The following is a 22000-nucleotide window of genomic DNA, read 5'->3' on the forward strand; positions in this document are numbered from 1 at the left end:
AGAATAGATAAGTCTCCGGCCCGGATGAGGTGCCCCCAAGGGTTCTGAAGGAGGTGGCTTTGGAGATTGTGGAAGCATTGGAAATGATCTTCCAGGAATCAATAGACTCTGGCATGGTTCCGGAGGACTGGAAGGTCGCAAATGTAGTTCCGCTATTTGAGAAAGGAAGGAGGCAGCAAAAAGAAAATTACAGACCTATTAGTCTGACATCGGTGGTTGGAAAGATATTGGAGTCAATCCTCAAGGACAAGGTTATGAAATACCTCGAGGTGCATGACAAGATAGGCCGAAGCCAGCATGGTTTCATGAAGGGAAGATCCTGCCTTACCAATTTATTGGAATTTTTTGAGGTAATCTCGAATAAGATTGACAAGGGAGAAGCTGTGGATGTTGTGTATTTGGATTTTCAAAAGGCCTTCGATAAGGTGCCGCATATGAGGCTGCTTAATAAGATGAGAGCCCATGGAATTATAGGAAAGATATTGAAATGGGTGGACCATTGGCTGATAGGCAGAAAGCAAAAGGTGGGAATAAAGGGATCCTATTCTGACTGGTTGCCGGTTACTAGTGGTGTTCCGCAGGGGTCGGTGTTGGGGCCGCTTCTTTTTACGCTGTATATCGATGATTTGGATTATGGATTAAATGGTTTTGTGGCCAAGTTTGCGGATGACACCAAGATAGGTGGAGGAGCAGGAAATGTTGAAGAAACGGAAAGGTTGCAGAGAGATTTAGTCAGTTTAGGAGAGTGGGCAAAGAAATGGCAGATGAGATACAACGTTGACAAATGTACGGTTGTACATTTCGGAAGAAGAAATAATCGGGCTGATTATTATTTAAATGGGGAGAAAATTCAAAAATCGGAAGTGCAAAGGGACTTGGGGGTCCTCGTGCAGGATACCCTAAAGGTTAACCACGAAGTTGAATGCTATGTTGGCATTCATCTCAAGAGGAATAGTGTATAAGAGTAAGGAGGTGTTGATGAGGCTCTATGGGGCATTAGTGAGACCTCATTTGGAATACTGCGTGCAGTTTTGGGCCCCCTATCTTAGAAAGGATATACTGATGTTGGAGAGAGTTCAGAGAAGATTTACGAGGATGATTCCTGGAATGCAGGGGCTAACATATGAGGAGCATCTGTCGGCCCTTGGATTGTATTCATTAGAGTATAGAAGAATGAGAGGGGATCTCATAGAAACATTTCGAATGTTGGAAGGGTTGGACAGAGTAGATGTGGAAAGGTTGTTTCCCTTGGTGGGTGAGTCCAGGACAAGAGGCCATAGTCTTAGAATCAGAGGGTACCCAGTTAAAACAGAGATGAGGAGAAATTTTTTTAGCCAGAGGGTCGTGGATTTGTGGAATTTGTTGCCACATATGGCTGTGGAGGCCCGATCATTGAGGGTGTTTAAGGAGGAGATTGACAGATATCTATTTAGTCAGGGTATCAAGGGATATGGGGAAAAAGCCGGAAATTGGAACTAGATGGGTGAATAGTTTAGCTCATGGGGGAGCTGCGGAGCAGACTCGATGGGCCAAATGGCCTACTTCTGCTCCTTTGTCTTGTGATCTTGTGAAGTGGGATTTCCTGGTGGCTAAACATTTTAATCCCGATTCCTGTTCCTGATCTGGCGTGTCAAGCCACGGCTTCCTCAAGTGCCACAATGACGCCACTCTCAGGGTGGAGGAGCAACAGGTTACATTCCATCTGGGTATTCTCCAACTTGATGGCATGAATATCAATTTCTCCTTCTTCTGAAGGAATTCCACCTCCTCCCCTCCTCTATTCCCCACTCTGACCTTTTGTTTCTTCTTACCTGCTTATTACTTCCCCCGGGTCCCCTTCTCCTTCCCTTTCTCCTATCAGACTTTTCCTTCACAAGCCCTTGACCTTTCCCACCCACCTGGCTCCACCTATCACCTTCCAGCTAGTCTCCTTACCCTCCCCCATCTTTATGCTGTCATCTCCCCTCTTTTCTCTCAGTCCTGAAGAAGAGTCTCAAAGAAGAGTCGAAGCCTGAAATGTCAACTTACTCTTTTCCATAGATGCTGCCTGACCTGCTGAGTTCATCCAGCATTTTGTGTGTGTTCCTTTCAATATTCGATAAGTCTCAGTGAGCTCCCCCTTTATTCTTCTAAATTCCAGCAAGTACAAGCCCAGAGCTATCAAATGCACCTCATACAGTAACCCTTGCGTTCCTGGAAGCATTCTTGTGAACCTTCTCTGAACCCTCTCCAACGTCAGCACATCACTTCTTAGATAAGGGGCCCAAAACTGTTCACAACGCTCCAAGTGAGGCCTCACCAGTGCCTTATACAGCCTCAGCATTACATCCTTGCTTTTATATTCTAGCCCTCTCAAAATGAATGCTAACATTGAATTTCTTCCACTCAAAGGTTTTTTTTCCCCTCTACATCATCTCAGTGCTTTTTGTTCAAAATCTAAGGCCATATCCCCTGATCCTGTAGCATCAGGAATCAGCCATTGAACAACATGATTTGCCACTTCAACTGAGACTCAATACTGGCAGGGGACACCAGCCTTCATTTGTTTATCATTCCAGGGAGTTTGGAGATTTTGTGCAAGAGACATTGGTGGTATATTACCGGTGTTATGCATGCTTGCAGTGAGTAACCCAAGCCTCAGAGGCATAAAGGGTCAAGACCCAAACCTGCACAAATCAAGTGCCCTATTTCTTTATTAAGCTCAGTATGACCCTCCTTCTCCATAAGCCTGAATTTATTAATCAGCCTTTGCCAGAAACTTTAACCACCAGGTGGACAATTGCATTCCCTTTGTCAACCTTCTCTGAGAGAGAAAGATGGCGCCGAGGGGAAGCATCAAGTACAATGGATTCCGGTTAATTGGGGCAGCTCCTTATTTGAGACAACTCAAAGAACAAAAACAAATCTAGAAAATAGACTGGATTCCCTTAGTTTATTTGGGATACTATGCTGCTTAATTGGTACAGGAAACTGTTACCAAACATTTTCTAACGAGTGTCAATCGCGGACATGTCGTGTGGCTGTTAGACACTACAGCATGGTCAGAGTGAACAGTTTTGAAATAGCGTCTCTTGTGTGTTTTCAAAAAGCAGTGATTTTAGTCACTTATAGTTGATGAGCAATAAACAGAAAGGCAATTCAGAACCATTTTGCTGCCTGCGGTTTTGAGCCTTCAGTCTTGGAGATGCCAGGAGTAAAAGTGAAGCTATTTCACTTCTTCAAAAAGTTCGAAATTATGAAGAATTTGAATGCATTGTCAATCATTTTGAACGTTACAATTAAAATGAAGATTTGGAGGGTGCAATCATCAAAAGTACTGCTTGAAGGCAGTCCACTAGCTGCACTGGGTGGCTACACTGATTTTGTTCATTTACAGTCAATCAAAAGAACACATCAGTGTACACCATAGGAATTCCTCTGTCGATAACCATTAGGAACAAATAGCCATTTTTATAGTACTGTAGTAGCTTTGGTAGTCTTCTAATTTGTTCTGTTTAAATACATAATTTGTTACTCAGTTAAATGGTACTTTCCCCTTTTTATACCTTTCAACTATTTCCATGAAACCTTGGCTATTTGGGGCCACCATTTAATTGGCCCAAAATATACTGGGTATGATATATCCCAATTAAACGAAACCCACTGTTTTCCTGCTACAGCTGAAATCCACAGTCACACTGATAGGTACTTCAGTCAGCAACACCGTTTCAAGACGTTTAAAATATCTATTGATACTTAAACCTAGTGAGAGCACCAGATGCCAGACTACAGACTTGGGTTGTGACAGCAGTTCCCCTTTATGAAAATGGAAGTGGAGATGGTGCGCTGGTTTGCCAACAGAATTGAAACAGAGGTTTTAGATCCCAACTCCTGACTATCCTGCTAGAGAATTTACGGTCTTTAGAAAATAAAATAGAAGAAATCAGAGCAAGATTGCAGTACCAGAGGGACATTGGGGACAGCTGTGTACTTTGCTTCATGGAAATGTGGCTCACATCTACCATTTTCATGAGCAGGACAGAGATGGCAAACCTGGCAGTTCTGTCCCAGTCCAGCTCACTTGACCTGGAACATCTGGCAGTCAAATGCCGCACTTTTTATCTGCCAAGGGAGTTTTCTGCCTGGTAACGGTGGACATTTGATCTCAGGCCAGCGTCAGCCAGGCACTGGAGGAGCTACGCTCTGCAAGCGAGAGACATGAAACAGCACATCTTGATGCTTTTCCTATCATTGTGGGGGATTTCATCCAGGCCAGCTTGAAGAAGTCTGAACAACTGCCACCAACATATCACCAGTGGAGCAAGAGGAGACCACCATCAAGAACTTACTGCCCGCACATTAGAAAGCCTGGTCACCTGGCTGTACTTCTACACCTGGCGTATTGGCAGACACAAAAGACTGCAGCACCAGTGGTGAGGACAGGAAGGCAAGGTCAAGGTCAGCAGAGGAGTGCTTAGAGGACTGCTTTGAGTTGCTGGATGGGACAATATTCAGAGACTGACTGACTTCATCAAGACTTGTGCAGATGAGTGTGTGCCAAACATCCCCAAAGCAAAAGCCCTGGATGACCCAGAAGATTCATAGTTTGCTGAGGGCTAGATCTGTGGTTTTCAAGACTGTTGATTAAGAGCTATACAAGTAGTCCAGGTATGATCTACGGAAGGCTATTTTAATAATGAATAAAGAATTCTGGTTGAAGTTAGAGACAGAATCCCATGCACATCAGCTCTGGCAGGGTTTGCAAGCCATTATTTCCTACAGGGCGATACTTAACATCATGAATGCTGTGACACTTCACTCCCAGACGAGCTCAATGCTTTTTATACACACTTCGAAAAGGAGAATAAAACTACACCTGTGAAAATTCTGCAGCATCTGGTGACACCCTGTGATCTCTGTCTTGGAGGCAGAAGTCAGAACATCTTTCAAGAGGGCGAATCCTCTCATGGTGTCAGGCCCCAATGGTGCACCTGGTCTGGCATTGAAAACCTGTGCCAACCAACTGGTGGGAGTGTTCTAGGGTATCTTCAATCTGTCACTGCTGCAGTCAGAGGTTCCCCACCTGATACAAAAGGGTGACAATCATTCCAGGGCTAGGCTGTCTCAACAACTATCACCCAGTTGCACGCACAGTTACTGTGATGAAGTGCTTTGAGACATTGGCCAAGCCTAAGTACAGACCTGGGCCTGCTACAATTTGCATATGGTCTACAGTGGCTGCAATCTCACTGACTCTCCACTTGGCCTTTGATCACCTGGACAAGAATCACCTCAATTGCCATTTGCATCAAGTCCAAAATTTGGGCCTCTGTACCTTCCTCTGCAACTGGATCCTTGACTTCCTTACTAGGAGACCACAGTCTGTGTGGATCAGAAATAATATCTTCTCCTCCTTTGCAATCAATACTGGTGCACCTCAAGGATGTGCACTTAACCCACTGCTCAGTGGCAAGGAACAGCTCAAACACCAGCAAGAAGTTTGCCGATGAACAGAACTACTGTTGGTGGAATTTCAGACAGTAATAAGGCGGCGTACAGGGTTACGGTTAAGTGGTTGAGTGGTGTTGCAGCAACAACCGTGCACTCAATGTCAGTAAGATCAAGGATGTGATTGTGGACTTCAGGAAGGGGGAGTCAAGGGAACACACACCAGTCCTCATTGAGGGATCAGCAGTGGAAAGGATGAGCAGCTTCAAGTTCCTTGGAGTCAACATCTCTGAAGATCTCTCCTGGGTCCAACATATTGATGCAATTACAAAGGCAGCATGACAGTGTCTATATTTCATTAGGAGTTTGAGGTGTCACCAACAACACTTGCAAGTTTTTACACATGTACCGTGGGTAGCATTCTAACTGATTGCATCACCATCTGGTATGGAGCAACCATAGCAGAAGATCGGAAAAAGCCACAGAAAGTTGTAAAGTTAGCCAGCTCCAGCATGGACACTTGCCTCCCCAGCATCAACGACACCTTCAAAAGATGATGACACAAGAAGGTGGCATCCATCATTAAGGACCCCCCTCCTCACCTAGGGCATGCCTAGGAGCCTGAAAACACACACACTCAGTGTTTCAGGAGAAGCTTCTTCCCTCCACCATCAGATTTCTGAATGGACAATAAACCAGGAACTGGGTGGAGCTTAGGAGATAATGCACCCAACGGCGACTTCTTCGCTTGCATCTTCGGAAACAGCTCTATTTCTATCCTTAATATCCCTATTTTCCCCTTTCAAGGTTCTTTTGAAGACCCTGACCTGGAGTTACACGCTGACTTCGAATCTTTGCGGGGATGGGACCCGCTCTCGGGGTCTCACAACTGACCACTATTCGACATACCAAGGGCACGGCCTAGAAGACCAGCACGCCTCTGGGGTTCCGGGATTTCGTGGCTCTGGAGGCGGGCAGACTTGAGGCTGGCACCTCCACAGGAAATCGGTGTGTCATGGGAGACAGAAGAACGAAAGCAGCAAGCTGGCTGCTGGCTGTGTGCCCAGAGATCCAAGTTCTTTGGGCACAGAGCTCAGAGAAAGCGATGCAACAGACTTTGAGTGACGCAGGGTTAAATTTCCATTTGTACTTAAAGTCAATGTGTGCATCTTTTCAAGAGTCCAAACACTGTTCAGTAAACATTGGCTATTCACTAATGTAAACTGAATCTAAACATTACTGAATAGCCAGTATTTTATATATATTACTTCTGCTTTTTGCATTATTTTAAATCTATTTAATACACATTTACATGCTTAAAGTAATTGACCTATTTCTTTTCTATCTATATCACTGTGTATTGCATCATATTGCTGCTGCCAAGTTAACAAATTTCATGACACATGACGGTGATAATAACCCTGATTCTGATATGGATGGGACATCAATGAATGCTCAATACTTTTAATCCATAAACCAACCAGTAAGCAATCAACACAATCCCAAATGGATGACAATGTAAAAGATTAGCAAAAGGTAAATGGCTTCACTAGTGTTTACTTCTTTCTAGAGGATAAGGAACTGCTCAATGGACCAGTCTTGAAGTAAAAAAAACTAACCAATCACCAATCTTCTATCTACTTGTCTATCCACCCATCTATTCGAGATACAGCACAGAATAGGGCCTTCTCGTCCATTGACCCACACTGCCCAGCATTCCTTAATTTAATCTTAGTTTAATCATAGGACAATTTACAATGTTCAGTTAACCTACCAACCGGTACATCTTTGGACTATGGGAGGAAACCGGAGCACCCCAGGGAAACCCACCTGGTCACGGAGGGAACGTGCACACTCCTTACAGGCAGAGTTGGGAATTGAACCCAGGTCGCTGATGCTGTAAAGCATTATGCTAACCACTAACCACTACACCACCATGAATGTCAGACTTTAAAACCTTAAAATCTTGCACAATTTCTTTCAGGCCACCACATGTTCTGTTAAGTACCACAGTTGCCTGCCACCCAGTACTCAGTTCCATTGGCTTCAGTCTTACCGATGAGAGGAAAAAGACAGCAATCTTGCATCCACATTGCAAATTTTATCCAATAGCTTCAAATTAAAGCTGCAATTATAAACGGCCACAATATACCTGAGCCGCGTAAAACAAAAAAAAAACCCTGCAAGTGCTGTCGGGTTACTTTTTGGTATCATATACAGCAGGGATGTCCTGTAACAACACATGCTTACAGTTAGTTGATGCAATACCTGTGTTTATTTTGAACACTGGTTTTCCCATAGAAAATGGCGGATCATGTGTGAACAACAGCCTCACCCTTACATCATGTAGATGAGACTCAGAGACAATATTCAGAAAATACCGTCACGCAAGTGGTTTCCTTCAAATAAATCTTACCTCTAAAGCTTCTCTCCGCTTCTGAGTGAGAGTTCCAAAATTATCCCATTTATCACAAATCTTCTGGCATCGTTCATTTACTCCAGCAGCATTGTGATAATCCAACTCACTTCAAAAAGAAAATCAGTAAAGTTCCTTCAAGATCATGACAAAACCAACTGGCTCTCCTAACAGGTACAATATACCGTGGATAATTCAGATTTAAGTACAATTATTATCAAAGAATGTATAAATTACAGCTTTGCTACCGCTGCTACTGTGTGGTAACCGGAATCTCCAGAGCTGAAGACCCCGAAATCATCGGCTTTGCGTGTTTCAGCGGCCGGGGAGAGGTTGAAGGCGCTCGGCAGAGGATGGCGCTTGGGAGGCTGTATCGGAGAGGCTGCTCGGAAGCTCGGAGTTTTCGGACGGGTTGACTTAGGGTCGGCTGAGGTCGGCTGCTTCCAAGGTATCGGCAAGTTGACGGTGCCTGGAGGTTTATGGCAGGGAGTTTCTCCCTTTTGCCGCCTGCTATCAGGAACTCGGGAGTTGATCGACTCAGGGACTTCGAGAACTTTTTTTTACTGTGCCTATGGTCTGTTCTTTATCAAATTATGGTATTGCTTTGCACTGCTGTAACTATATGTTATAATTATGTGGTTTTTTCAGTGTTAGTCTTTGGTCTGTCTTGTTTTCTGTGATATCACTCCGGAGAAACATTGTATCATTTCTTAATGCATGTATGCATTTCTAAATGACAATAAAAGAGGATTGCGTGGTCTCATTATCTAAATTATACACCTTGAGGTTTGTCAGCTTACAGGCAGCCACAAAACAAGAAACCAAAGACTGCACAGAGAAAGAAAGAAAGAAAACACAAATCATGCAAACAATAGAAGCAAGTCAACAGCATTCTGACCAGAGTGAGTCCCAGGCCCACTCCCGGAGTAGCTGGAGTAGGCCCAGCCCTCGGGCCCAGTTCATCACACCAGTGGGGCAAAAATGCACAGCAACAAGTTCACTTCCCAGCCTCAGCGCCGTAGAAAAAAAATGAACATTCATCGGAGAATGAGAGAAATCAGCCCAACTCTCGCGTCCGTTCCAGACACTGGGGCTTCCAGTCTACCTGCGCCAGTATTTAAATTGTCCCAGCACCGGGTAGTGCCTCGCTCGAGAACTCAGACCTCAGCGCCACGATACGCTTGGGCTGCCTGGTCCAAAGCCATTCTCGATCTCACAAATTGGCTCAGCACTTGGAGTGATCCAACCTCGCACCCGGGTTAGGTAGACGGGCACCGAAACTCTTCCACGTCGACTCCTCTCCAAATCAGTCACTCCATTCCGGCAGCAACCACAACTCCGTATGCGACACTGGCTCGAACACGATGCGCCTCACCATGCCCCAGCACAGCTCACCCCTCAAACGTGCCTCGCCTCCACCTACCTCCTCACTTCTACAGTGATAGTTCACCACAACTTGCTTCAGGAAAGATATTATATGTTTTTAGTTGAATCTCTTGCTTTCCGAACTACCAGTAAGCTGTCGCACATCTTTAAGAGCGCCAACTTAAAACAAAAGTTTTAATTGCAGTTATAAAGATGATATATGGAAGCTGTATGGGAAATGGGTAAGTTAAGGACATGGGCAAATATCTAGCATAAAAATAAATATAAGAAATTAAATATATATATATATTTTTTTCTTAATCATGTGAGACTGCAGAGCTCTCTGGTGTAAAGGATCTGAGGATCCTCGGATAAGATTCCCAAAAAGCAGGGATGCAAGTACAGTTATAATTAGGATAGCTAACAGAATGTTTTGAGTTAGAATGAAGAACATCGAAGGCAGAATTCAAAACTTATGTTGGGCACCGGCAAGATCATGTCTGGAGATCAATGCACAGCACTGGACTCCCTATTTAAGGAAGGAAATAAGTGCTTTGGAAGCAGTTCTTGGAAGGTTTATTAAACTGATGCCTGAAATGCTCACATTTTTTTTTACAAGGAAGCATTGGATGAACGAGAGTTTATCCACTGGAAAATGGAGGTAACAGCTAAAATAAAAAAATTGTGGGTGGGGTGCACTTGACAAGGTATGTGTGGAAAGAAGGCTTGATTTTGTAGAAAAATATATGACAAGTAAATCACTAAAAATAAGGCAGAGATGTGGTGATATTGTTTCTCTCAGATGGTCTTGAGTTTCTGGAATTGCTTCCTCAAAGGACAGCAGAAGCAGACTCCTCAAGTATTTTTAAGGCAGAAAAGTAGATTCTTGATAAGCTGAGGAAGTGAAAAGTTACTGAGAGAACTGAAATGCTTCTTCTATTTGGTGTGAGTTCTTACTTGCTCACATTAACAGTTTTGTTTGACTGTATGGTCAAGAGGACTTGGTCGTTCCAAAGGTCAGAATTTATTGCTCTTTCCTAATTACCCTGGTCAACTAAATGGCTTGCCAATTTATTTAAGAGCCATCCATGTTGATTTAGTATTACAAATGTCTCTGAAGTTCAGCGATACAGTACTTTAAAATTGAACCAGTGGCTTATAAAGTTAGCCTAAAATACACAATTAAGAAATATTTAAAATATTAAACCTGTATTCTACAAACCCTATTGACATTAATGGTGTTTCAGGTCTTGTGACGGCTCAGACCTGGCACAGAAGCAGCAAGGAGATTCTCCCTGTGTGATATAGAGAAATCTCAACAAGATTGGATTCTGTTCCTGGGTCACAAGGAGTTCAGCAGTAGGGCAAACTGACAACCCTTGAATCTCTCAATGTTAGCATGTCTTGGAATTTCACAGCGTACATACATACGTCCGGGAACTACATTGATTTGAATGTGTGAAGACGAATGTCTCCATTTGGAACCAAGAGCCAAAACTGACATCATTCAGCCCAACATATAATACAGCCACACTGTATTTCCTCTGATTGAACATCTATAATTCCTGTGATTTGACCACACATGCAGCCTGTGGCATTCATGAAGACATCATCCTATCATCAGTAGGCTTTTGGTGTTGAGAACAAAAAATGTGGACATTTGCTCAAGCACATGGTCTACTGCAAAGGAAAATAAATTACTTAGCAGACAACATCCCAAATCAAGAATATAAAAAGACAACACTGGAAAAAGCAGAGAAAATCAGGGAGCACCTGTGGAATGTTGAAGTTTCAGATGAAAGACCCTTCATCAGAACTGAGGGTAAAGAGTAGAAGTTTTCATACGATATAGGTTTGTTGGAGCAGGGACGGAGCAGGGCTGGGGGAGAACAGGAACAGGTTTGAAGTCCAGCCAGACATGCTGTACATGTGGATTTACTGCGACTAACACTGAATTTAATTGCTCTTAAACTATCTATCCACGTTTGCCTTCGGAGGCCACCTTACCCACCATTAAAATTCTACCTCATTTGCAATAGCAATCTCAGCAAACACAAAGATCCCATGCAGCCAGTTACAATGAATTGACGTCAACTGCCAAAAGAACAGTATCAAGCTTCCTGCTCCATCCTCCTCTTCCATATGTGCCTAGAGACGTCAGTGGCGCAATTGTGACTTGGGGAAAGCAAATGGAGAATTCACAGGTTTCTACCTTGTCAGAATTCCGCCAGAAGGATGGGAACAAGGAGATTTTGTTCCCTGTGTTGCTGTATCAAAGCTCCCATGCCATCCAAGCCCAAGCGACTCAAGCCATGAGACTAAATTATAAAACAAAATAATCTGATTTAACTGCAGGCACTGGATTAATTTATAATCAGTCAGGGGACCAGCAGCCTAATCCTGCCTCTAAGGAAACTGACCCAGATAAAGTAAAAATCTACTTGTCCGCCGACTACTCCCATTTCAGAAGCAAGGCTGATGTTAAATGCTCCTGAACAAAGAGGGCTGACGATGCAAGTTTTGTTGAATATTGTCATCGCTGCGAGTAACCAGCATTGCAACATGCTATTTTGAGTGGAGTCGTATAAATCACCACTGAGAACAGTCTATCAAGAAGGCAAATGAGCCATTTAAAATAAATACCACTCTATTTACTTTCAATGTTGTTAAATCAGACTTTGTGTGTCAGACCTTTGCCCTGAAAATACCACAAATATTAATTAAGAATTTTATTATTATAGATTTAAGTTACCAAGGAAACTAATTCACGTCAGTTTAAACAGCATGAGGTGTCACTGAAACACATCAGGATCTCAATATTACAAAATGTTGCACAGTGCTTTAATAACCCAACAAATACTTTTCCTTTTTTTTGAACAGAGCAAGTTTATTTCCAAAAAATAATTTATGAGATAGATTATTTTGTAATATTTGAAATAAGGAGGAGAAGATGGCGACGCGATGGCAGCGCACGCAGCCACTTCAGTGGTGATGTCTGTTATTCGTCAAGTAGGGGGCCGTGCACAATTCTGATTTGATGGAGACGGACATGAGAGTACGGAGGAACATCTGGAAAACTTCTGAAATGCCTGCTTCGCTGTTGCTGCTACTGTGTGGTAACCGGAATCTCCGGAGCAGAAGGCCCCGAAATCCTCGGCTTTGCGTGTTTCAGCAGCCAGGGCGAGGTCGAAGGCGCTCGGCAGAGGATGGTGCCCAGGAGGCTGTATTGGAGAGGCTGGTCGGAAGCTCAAAGTTTTCGGACGGATGGACTCAGTGTTGGCTGTGGTTGATGGCTTCCAAGGCATCAGCAAGTTGAGAGTGCCTGGAGGTTTATGGCAGGGAGTTTCTCCCTTTTGCTGCCCGCTATCGGGAACTCGGGAGTCGATCGACTCGGGGACTTCTGAGACTTTATTTACCATGCCCATGGTTTGTTCTTCATCAAATTATGGTATTGCTTTGCACTGTTGTAACTATATGTTATAATTATGTGGTTCTGTCAGTGTTAGTCTTTGGTTTGTCCTGTTTTCTGTGATATCACTCCGGAGAAACATTGTATCATTTCTTAATGCATGTATGCATTTCTAAATGACAATAAAAGAGGACTGAGTGTTCTCATAATCTAAAAAAAACTATACAGTTTGGTTCTATTGTCATCTGCCAAGTAGACACCTGGTTCCAACTCTTATGAGATTTCCTTCAAGCATACTGCTCACTTAAATCAATACTGGTGACCAGTTAACTGTTTTTGACCATCTGACGCAGATGTCTGAGAACAAAATGCTAGAGCAGTGGTTCTCAACCTAGGTTCCACAGACCCCTTGCTTAATGGTATTGGTCCAAGACATAAAAAAGTTGGGAACCCCTGGGCTAGAATCTTAAGTGAAGTTCTACCACCAATGGTCCTAGCATGCAAGGTCAAGCAGTTCTTATTGATTCAGCAGTTTCAGTTCACTAAATGTCTTCAGCTCATATGCAACAAATGAGTCATGCTCCATGGTAATCAAGGCAAGAAGTAAATATGTGTAAAACTGAAAGAGCAGTCCTCCAGAATTGAGTGAAGTGCGTGGAACTTGTCCTTCCGAAACTTAAAAATCAGCCCTTCCGCCAACCCATTTTTAAAATAATTTGTTTTATATTACAACACACAGGTTTTACTTCGTACATCACGGAAAAAAAAACAACTTTTATCACCTGTATTAATTATTACCTTGAGGGAAATTCCATTAAGGTTTAAGTCAAAACCTTTGTGAAACTAACAATCAAAAATCCCAAATCCATTCAGTTAATGTGTTCAGCTGTTATCAAAACTCAAAAGGCATAGCCATTTTCTGTTGTCTTTCACAATTTAAACAGTTCGATTATACAGAGGCCATTTGTTACCGAATCACCACCAGGTGTCAGCCCGTAAATGGAACGTACTTCAGCTCCTGTGCGATGGCAGCTATTTGCTCCACTCGGTCCTGGTGCGCAGCCAGATCACTCTCAAATGCCTCATGTTTTCTCAGCAGGGCCCGGACTTCACTCAAACTAACGGATTCATAGTCTTTTTGCATCAAAATATAATCTTTCTCTGTGGAGAAAAGGAGCCCACATGAGTTTTGTGCTCTAAACTATTTTGAACTTTCAAATCAGGGTGTGGATAATAAATAAGGAGGCTACGATGGATGATGGAATGAATGAAGCAGAAAGTGGATCAGGAACTGGAGAGCAACATGGCTTATCAGTCAATTACTCAGGAATTTATTGCATGCATATGTAATATTGACCATCAGCCGACACTCTAATTCATAACTCTGTTTAGCAATGATAATAGATTAATGGTGCTAGGGTGTTATAGAGATATAACTTGATACGCAAAGACATAGATTGTTTTTCCAGATGGCTCCTTACCATGTGACCATACTTCCTGAGATGTGGCTTTCTGTCTGAACTTCTCAGCAAGGTGCTCCAAACGCTCCAACCTTCTGATTTCACTCAGGAGCCATTCCTCATAGCCTTTTTCTACCTGCTCAAGACGCTGCCATGCACCTGCAATATCCTGGATTTGGGGAGTGGGTGAGGATGGGGGAAAAGGAGGAATGAATTGTTTTGCTTTGTTCTTCCCAAGCCTCTCCCTGCAAATCAAATCATTTGTGATCACAATCCAAACCCAAGGAACTGCTGAGAAAAATCCTGAATAGATCATATTCCTATAAATACCTCAAATATCTATTTCTCAACATCAGAAAGTAGCTAAAACTCAGCCTGTTTTTGCAGATGAAAATATCATGACAGGTATTTTCCTTTCTTTTTATTCCACCTTGTCTTTTACTTCACACTCATTCTCAACGTGATTTTAACTCAAAGAGTTCTCACAAAACTCATTTTTACTATGGCTGGATGAAATGTAGAATTAAGATCAGATCATGACTTAGTTGAATGGTGGAGCAGTTTAAATTGCCCAAAATTTGTATTTTTAATGTAAAAAGTGCAAAACTGTTCCTGAAATTGCGAACTTCTGCAATGTCGTCTTTTCACTGAAAGAAAAAGAGACCAAAAAAAAAGTCAGGCAGGAGGGAGGACTAAGTCTTCGTTATATTCACAATAAACAAATGCATATTCCAATGCATCATTAGTTGTAATTTATTTTGTTATTCTACACACGTTAGCAAGTAATTTACAATATAGCTATTTAACTCCAGTTACCCAATGCATTGCTTTCAGGGTCTGCCTTGAGTACAATCCTTACAGAAACAAGAGTCTCTGTAAAGAATGAGAGGACTGATTAACAAGAAATAGTTTTTGAAATCCAGGAGGTTACTAATTCAACAGATTACTGAGATGGTGAAAATTACTGAATCATCAAACCTTAATCCTTTCTCCCTGACACAACTCCTCCTTCTTAAGTATACAAGTATATGGTTTCATTCCATATCTGTATTTTGCACTATTACTTTTAAATGAATATTTTGTACTTTTTTCGTACCTCACTGCTTACATTCTGTATTTTAAAGTATTTATTTCTGACTGAACAACCCTACAACAATGATTTACTTCAGGATAAATAAAGTTTTATCTTCTCTTAACTTCAAAAGGGGTCAATGTAAAATGTTTGCCTTCTGATAGTTCTAATCAGTATATTTTTGTTTTCTCCCTCACTGGTTTTTATTGAGAGTATTAATAAGGAACAGTCATGGAAATACAGAACAGGGAACTATGATGAGATTGGATCTGTCGACCAGGATCTGGCATAGACACAATGGGCCGAATTGCTTCCTTCAATGCAGCAACAATTCTACAATTTAATAACAATTGATAAATATTGCCAGCCTCAATGGACAAAGGATTAGTGATACTTTGGCACTGTGCAAAATAAGACAGCTAATTCAGCCAAACTTCCAACAAAGTATGAACCTTACAACAATGCTGTTATGAGCCATAATGAGAAATCAAGCAGCTTTTCTGTAAAGCCATTTATGTACCGGCCATTCAAAATTTAATCAACTACCTTAAGCTGAAAATTTCACAATGGCTTTTAAAATGACTTACTGAAACCATTTTGCCCTCAAAAGGCATGAACGCTGAAACTATCTGACAAATTTAACACTGAAATCTGAAATCTGACAATGGCTTTTTAAACAACTTACTGAAACCATTTTGCCCTCGGAAGGCATGAAGGCTGGCCTGTTGCTGATCCTCAGCTTGGTCTGCAATGTGTTGAAGTTGATTTCCAACTGACACTTCTCTTGGATTTTGGGGGGTTTGTGCAGACGGCGATAGTCTCGGAAATCCTCCAACTTCTGCTGCATGGCCTGCATGGTCTTCTCTGGGGTCCGATTTTCCAGCCAGGGGATGGTCCTCTTAATCCACTGCAGGAGCTGCCGGGGACAGGAATTCAGCTCACCAATCAGAATTACAGTACAAGTTCCTGCCACCGTCTGACTTCAACACCTTCGCAATCCCTTTGAGATACTCTCTCCGATTGAAACAGAGTAGGGAAGTCCAAAACTAGACGGCATAGGTGAAGAGAACGTGGGGAAAGATTTGAAAGGGACCTTTTGGGAAACCTTTTCCAAGCAGAGAATAGAGAGTCTATGGAGTGAGCCGTTAAGAGGAAGTGGTAGAGGCAAGTACAACATTTAAAAGATTCTTGGACAGGTACAGTGCATCGAATGGCTAGGTTTAGAGTGATATAGGCCACATGGGATTAGCTTAGATGACATAGATGAGCAGGGTCAAAGGGCGTGTTGCGCCTACTATATGGCTTAATGGCTCTAAGTGGGAGGCAGATCCCCACTTCTCCACTTACGTCTAAGACAATGACAGGTATTTGCATCACCAGAAATCATTGGACAGCATGTTGCTAATTCGGCTCTCATGATTCTGAAGAGATTGTACGGTTTTTTTTTTGAACTGTCCACGTTTCATAATCATACTGAGCATTGTTATCGCAGGCATAAGCCCACTTATTAAGAAAGTGTTGAAAAATACACGAGTGTATTCAGTGATCAACTGGGGAAATCACCAAATGGAACATCTGCAGTTACTCAGGGCAACGCACTGGTGCAATCCGGTAGAGCTCCAGTGACCCAGGTTCAATCCCAACCTCCAGTGCTGTTCCTGTGGAGTTCGCATGTTCTTCATGTGACCATATGGGTTTCCTCTGGTTGCTCAAGTTCTCTCCTACAGACATGCAAGTTGGTAGCTTAAAAGGGAGGGAAGGTTGAAATTTAGTCTCTGAGTTTACCTCACTGGCCAGCTTCTCATAATCTTCCATTGATTTTTCATTCTCCTGATTAACCGCCAGTATCTTGCAAATTCTGTTAGCTGCCATCTCAGCCTGCGATGAAAAGTAAACTATTTGAGACACAAACGTACCCACAGAGTAGTACAGAAAAGTGGTAGAACAGCTCTGCCCAGGAAAGTAATTCTGTATTCTACACTGCTATTGTTTTACCTTCTACTAACTTAATGCACTACTGTAACAAACAGATCTGTAGAAACGGTATGCAAGACATGATTTCCACTGTATTTTGGTACATGTGACAATGATCAACCAATTTATCATTTAGCTAAGATGCTCCCAGGCAGCAAGTGTTCACATTGCAGAAAACAACAAAGGCGTAATTAAAGTTCAAAATGTGAAGAAAACCCTGCATTGATCAATTTATCCAAAAAATAGATTTACTTTGAAGTCTGAAAAGATTATGTGCAACATTATGTTAAGCATGCTGAAATAGCTTAAAGCACACAAAACTGTTAATCAATACTGTAAAGCCTTGGTAATTCAGAGTATACAGACATAATGCAGGCAAATGGGATTTGCAGAGATGTCCCACATGGGTAGCATGGACATGGTAAGCCAAAGGGGCTTGCTTCTGTGCTGTACGATTCTAGGATCCGACAATATTGATATTAATAACAAAGTTATTGGGGCTCCTTTGTGGATCTGTATGGAGCAGTCGTTAGGGAGAAAGGAAAGTGCATCAAGTAGAGATGATCGTCGTTGTCTGAGCTCTTAGTGCCGAGGTGGCACATGGGGCCTCAAGTAGAGATGGTAGGGAGGGGGATTTACACACGTTTCATTTATGCCTTAAGGTCCAACTTAATTCAAGGCAGACATTGACTTTCTTGGTCTGAAACTCCTCCTAAAGTGAATTTAAATTTCCATTTCCTTTTGAAGTGGGCCTGCTGTGGATGGGTGGCAAGATGGGAAAAAAAAATCTGCTTGTAACTAACCTCACATCCTATGATGTGTTGTTGCACCACAACCTGCAGTGAGTCTTGAGATGTGCAGGGGCTCGGCCAGTCACTTTCACTGCCTTTTACCTCCATCCAGTATCACATTTGACATGTCTAACTCAATCTCTGGGTTTCCTAGACATTATACCTACTTTAAGACCAGTATTACATTTGATTTTCATCCACGGTACGCTCAAATCTTCAATATTTCAATCATTAGAGATATCAAGAATTTCACTTATACCATTCAGTTCTGCTCTCCCTCTTCACATCTGTCTTTCCTACCCTCTTTTCTCCTCCTTTCCCTCTCTATTACTTCACACTACCTTTCCACTTTTCTACCTTGTACATTCATTTTCACCCTAATGTGGACAACTCTTTTGAAAATAAATCACTGTATACCAATAATACAAGAGATTCGGCAGATGCTGGAAATCCAGAGCATTGTATCCCAATGCCTAAAGCCCATAGATTAATAGTTAATCTAAATCACAATTAATTAATTAATTGGACCTACTTTTCAGGAAGCGACTCTTTTCTATTTCTTACCAGCCTTGGGAATCACTGAAGTCTGAAAGAAAGCTTTGGGTGATAGATATTTAATGAGAATGCAACATACGGATATAAACTGTTTTTACCTACTGTTAAATCATGTGATGTAATCAAATGTATATTTTGAAAAACTGCAATGGTAGAAAATAAAACATTCTTAGACCAAGCTTGTTGCCTCGAAAAGTTGACCTTCTACAGTAGGAGAAATTCATGCGCAGCTTGCATATACAATCTGTTTTTTTTTTATTTTGCTTATTTAAAAGGTCAGCTGCCCTAGAGTTTCACATTAAGATTGTATTTCTTCCTCACTCTCAACCAATCTTCAGCACAAACATCCCAATATTTTCTAAGCTTGACATGAAGATTGGAATTGTTTAAAGCTGCATGTCCAATGTCATAGGAGCTGAATGTTTCTTTAAACAAAACTTTTTAAATAAGATTTGTACTTTCTGACAAACTCATGTATTTTTCACACTCACTGGCAGAAAGCGGTATAGCAGCTAAACTAATGGTTTATCACCTTTCTCATTTTCATTGGCTAAGTATTACCACATTAACACGTGACATAATTGTTTTAATTCTGTAGTCTATTAACTAGCTTATTCTCTATCGAAGGAATGGCTTATTTTATTTATAAATGTGATGGATTTTTCACAAGCGCCATCTTGGCCTTTTCCCCTATCTTTATTAATTTGTCTTACACTCCTTAGCATAATTTCTCAGCTCTTTATTTAGTTTGCTTAATATTTGTATGTTTGTTTCTACTCTAAAATAAACTGAAATCTTGGAATTAACACTAGTCATCTTTCTTGACTCCTGGAAGAACCGCAAGGATCAGAAATTAAACAGAGATCCAGTTTACTCCTTTAAAGTCAGGCAATATTGACCATTCATTATTTAAAATAAAAACAGCCTGAGACATGTTCTACAAACACAAGGGCAGAAAACCAACATCACTGTTATGGGACACAGCTTCAAAATGATAAGGCCAAGCTCTTTGTGAGAAGTCTACATTAACAGGGATGCAGATTAGAAAATGAGGCACAATGGTCAATAGTGTCTGTACTGAGACAGATCACATTCATCATGTCTGATATTCTTTCCACTTCTCCCATCTTTTCTAAGAGGTACCAGTTCACACAGGGACACAGTTCCTTGGCACTGATATATTTCAGTACCTCACCTGGGTAACACTTGGGCTTACCAAAGATTCAGCAGACCCTGCTTCCCCTGATTTCTGCAACTCAGCTTGCAACAGATTTTGCCTTCCTGACAGAGAACACAAGTGACCAAAACGTCGATTCACATTGTCATCTCTTGCTCTACATAGCTGATAAAGCAGGTAGCCCCATTCACAACAGAGCCCCCACAGTACTTGCTGCTGAAATGAATTCTTCCCTTGCATTGCACTAGTATACCAAGTGCTGTGTTGGCAACTGGAATGTTAGCACGGTCATGTAAATAATGATGGGGATCAATGTGAATCATGTACATTTACCCACAGGATGTGTAAATAAGTTTGAAAGAGTACAGAGAACATTAACAAGGATGTTGCTGGGTCTGGAGGATCTCAGTTATAAGGAGAGATTAAATAGGTTAGGACTTTATTCCTTAGAACATAGAAGATTAAGAAGAGATTTGATAAAGGTATCAAAAATATGAGGGGTAAATGCAAGCAGGCTTTTGCCACTGAGGCTGCATGGGACTACAACCAGAGGTCATGGGTTAAGAGTGCAAGGTGAAAAGTTTAAGGGGAACAGGAGGAGTAACTTCTTCAATTAGAGGGTCGCGAGAGTATGGAACGAGCTGCCAGTGGTGCACGCAAGATCAATTTCACCATTTAAGCAAAATTTGGATGGTAGAAGTATAGAGGGCTACGGTCCCGGATCAGTGGGAGTAGGCAGCTTAGATGGCTCGGCACAGACTAGGTGGGCCAAATGGCCCGTTTCTGTCGTGTACTTTTCAAGAACTCTATGAATAATACATCAGGGTTGGAAAATCAATGTAAAGCAGGGCATGCAGACACAAGTGAAATGCATTTCAGCAAAAATCACAGGCAACACAGCAAATACCTGCTCTGCTCCAGCAAAAGCATGATAGAAACAGGAAACATATGTCATAAGAGCCCTCTGATCAGGTTTTGGTGTGTTCACAATATCTGGTGAGGATGATAAATAATAAAATGATGAAAAAGGGAAGAGAATGACAACAAAGGTGGAATAATCAAGGTGCAACAAGGTCTTTGTTTTTTTTCCAAATTGCACACCAGGACTACAGTTCATTAAACGATACTTTTACCTCAATCCTCCCATCTCTAAAATGAACATATGGAATAAAACTTAGAGGACTCTTAAAAGAAAGTCTCTCCTGTTGTACAATGGCTGTATTTCATTCTGAAAGATCAATAGAACTAATGTAGTATGACATTGATAGGTTAACTGGCATGTTTAGACATTATGTTAACTGGATCATCCCTTCATCAGACTGCCTTTTAGGAGACCTCTAATGGCTGCAAACAATTAGACTTTTTTTTTCCCCAGATGGAGAAATTAACACTGACAGCTGAAGTATATGAAAAATTGGAAAACTGATCAGATGGCAATAAGGAAAATGCCAGAAATCAGAGAGTCTAAAACTATTGAAAAGTGGGAAAAATAATGAGCGGTCCAGCTGAGTAAACAATGGGTAATGTAGAAGCTAGAAATCAGAAAGTTGGAGGTTAAGTGTCCGGCGTCCCACAGCTTTTGACCTCACCTTCCTTGCACCTGCAAACGCATGGTAGTAACAGGAAACATAAGTCATAACAGCCCTTTCGTCAAGTCTTGCTGTATTTACAAAATCTGTACAGAAAGAAAATTGTAACTTTATTAAGCATCAAGTTAGGTTGTTATGTTGGACAAGGAAAGATCAAGAAAATCAGGCATCATCGCCAACTAATTTGAGGTAGCCAGCGAGTAATAGCAGATGATTTGTATCAGTACCAAATTTTATTTCCACTGAAAAGGAAGATGTTTAAGACCACAACGAACTGTTACCAGAACATTAGCGTTCACTGCTCCTTCCATCTCAACTGAAGGCAAAAAAATGACACCATCCATATAGCAAAAACATGATAACCTCACAAATTTGTTGAATACACTACTTATTGCTAACACACTAGCATAAAAGTATTGTTGCAAACTATGAAAATAATCAGGAACTTTTTCTGAATGCTTTGCTAAGTTCCCTTTTATTGTCCTTTTTCATAAGTTATTATGTGTTTTGCATACTACTGTGCTTTACACCCTGGTTTGGAGAAACATTGTCTCGTTTCTATATAAATTATATACATGTATATTGTTAAATGACGATAAACTTGACATTTTCCACGATGAGCCAAGAAAGATATTTCAGGACACGTGCCTGGGTTAAGGGTGGTGGGATCACTTCACAAACTCCATCCACCTGCCTTATTTCCATATCCTTTTAAAACACTACCTATGGACAGACGTGTCAGAATGGGAATGGGAAGCTGAACTG

The 22000-nt window shown here is 41.6% G+C and overlaps 1 protein-coding gene across 6 annotated transcripts in view; it reads right to left on the minus strand.

Annotated features, from left to right (window-relative positions):
- LOC134350415 (alpha-actinin-2) overlaps positions 1 to 22000 on the minus strand; it is a 115305-nt gene that overhangs the window by 29904 nt on the left and 63401 nt on the right. For 3 of the 6 annotated variants that reach the window (XM_063055589.1, XM_063055584.1, XM_063055585.1), the window contains 6 exons: positions 21236 to 21321; positions 16935 to 17027; positions 15835 to 16065; positions 14099 to 14246; positions 13628 to 13778; positions 7844 to 7952 (listed from right to left, as the gene is read on the minus strand). In XM_063055589.1, the coding sequence (XP_062911659.1) occupies positions 7844 to 7952; positions 13628 to 13778; positions 14099 to 14246; positions 15835 to 16065; positions 16935 to 17027; positions 21236 to 21321 (818 nt within the window). Of the gene's footprint in view, positions 1 to 7843; positions 7953 to 13627; positions 13779 to 14098; positions 14247 to 15834; positions 16066 to 16934; positions 17028 to 20553; positions 20640 to 21235; positions 21322 to 22000 lie in introns of all 6 variants that reach the window. The other 3 variants (XM_063055588.1, XM_063055583.1, XM_063055586.1) reach the window with 2 other exon arrangements.

Source organism: Mobula hypostoma, chromosome 8, assembly GCF_963921235.1.
Source record: "Mobula hypostoma chromosome 8, sMobHyp1.1, whole genome shotgun sequence".
Classification (NCBI taxonomy): domain Eukaryota; kingdom Metazoa; phylum Chordata; class Chondrichthyes; order Myliobatiformes; family Myliobatidae; genus Mobula; species Mobula hypostoma.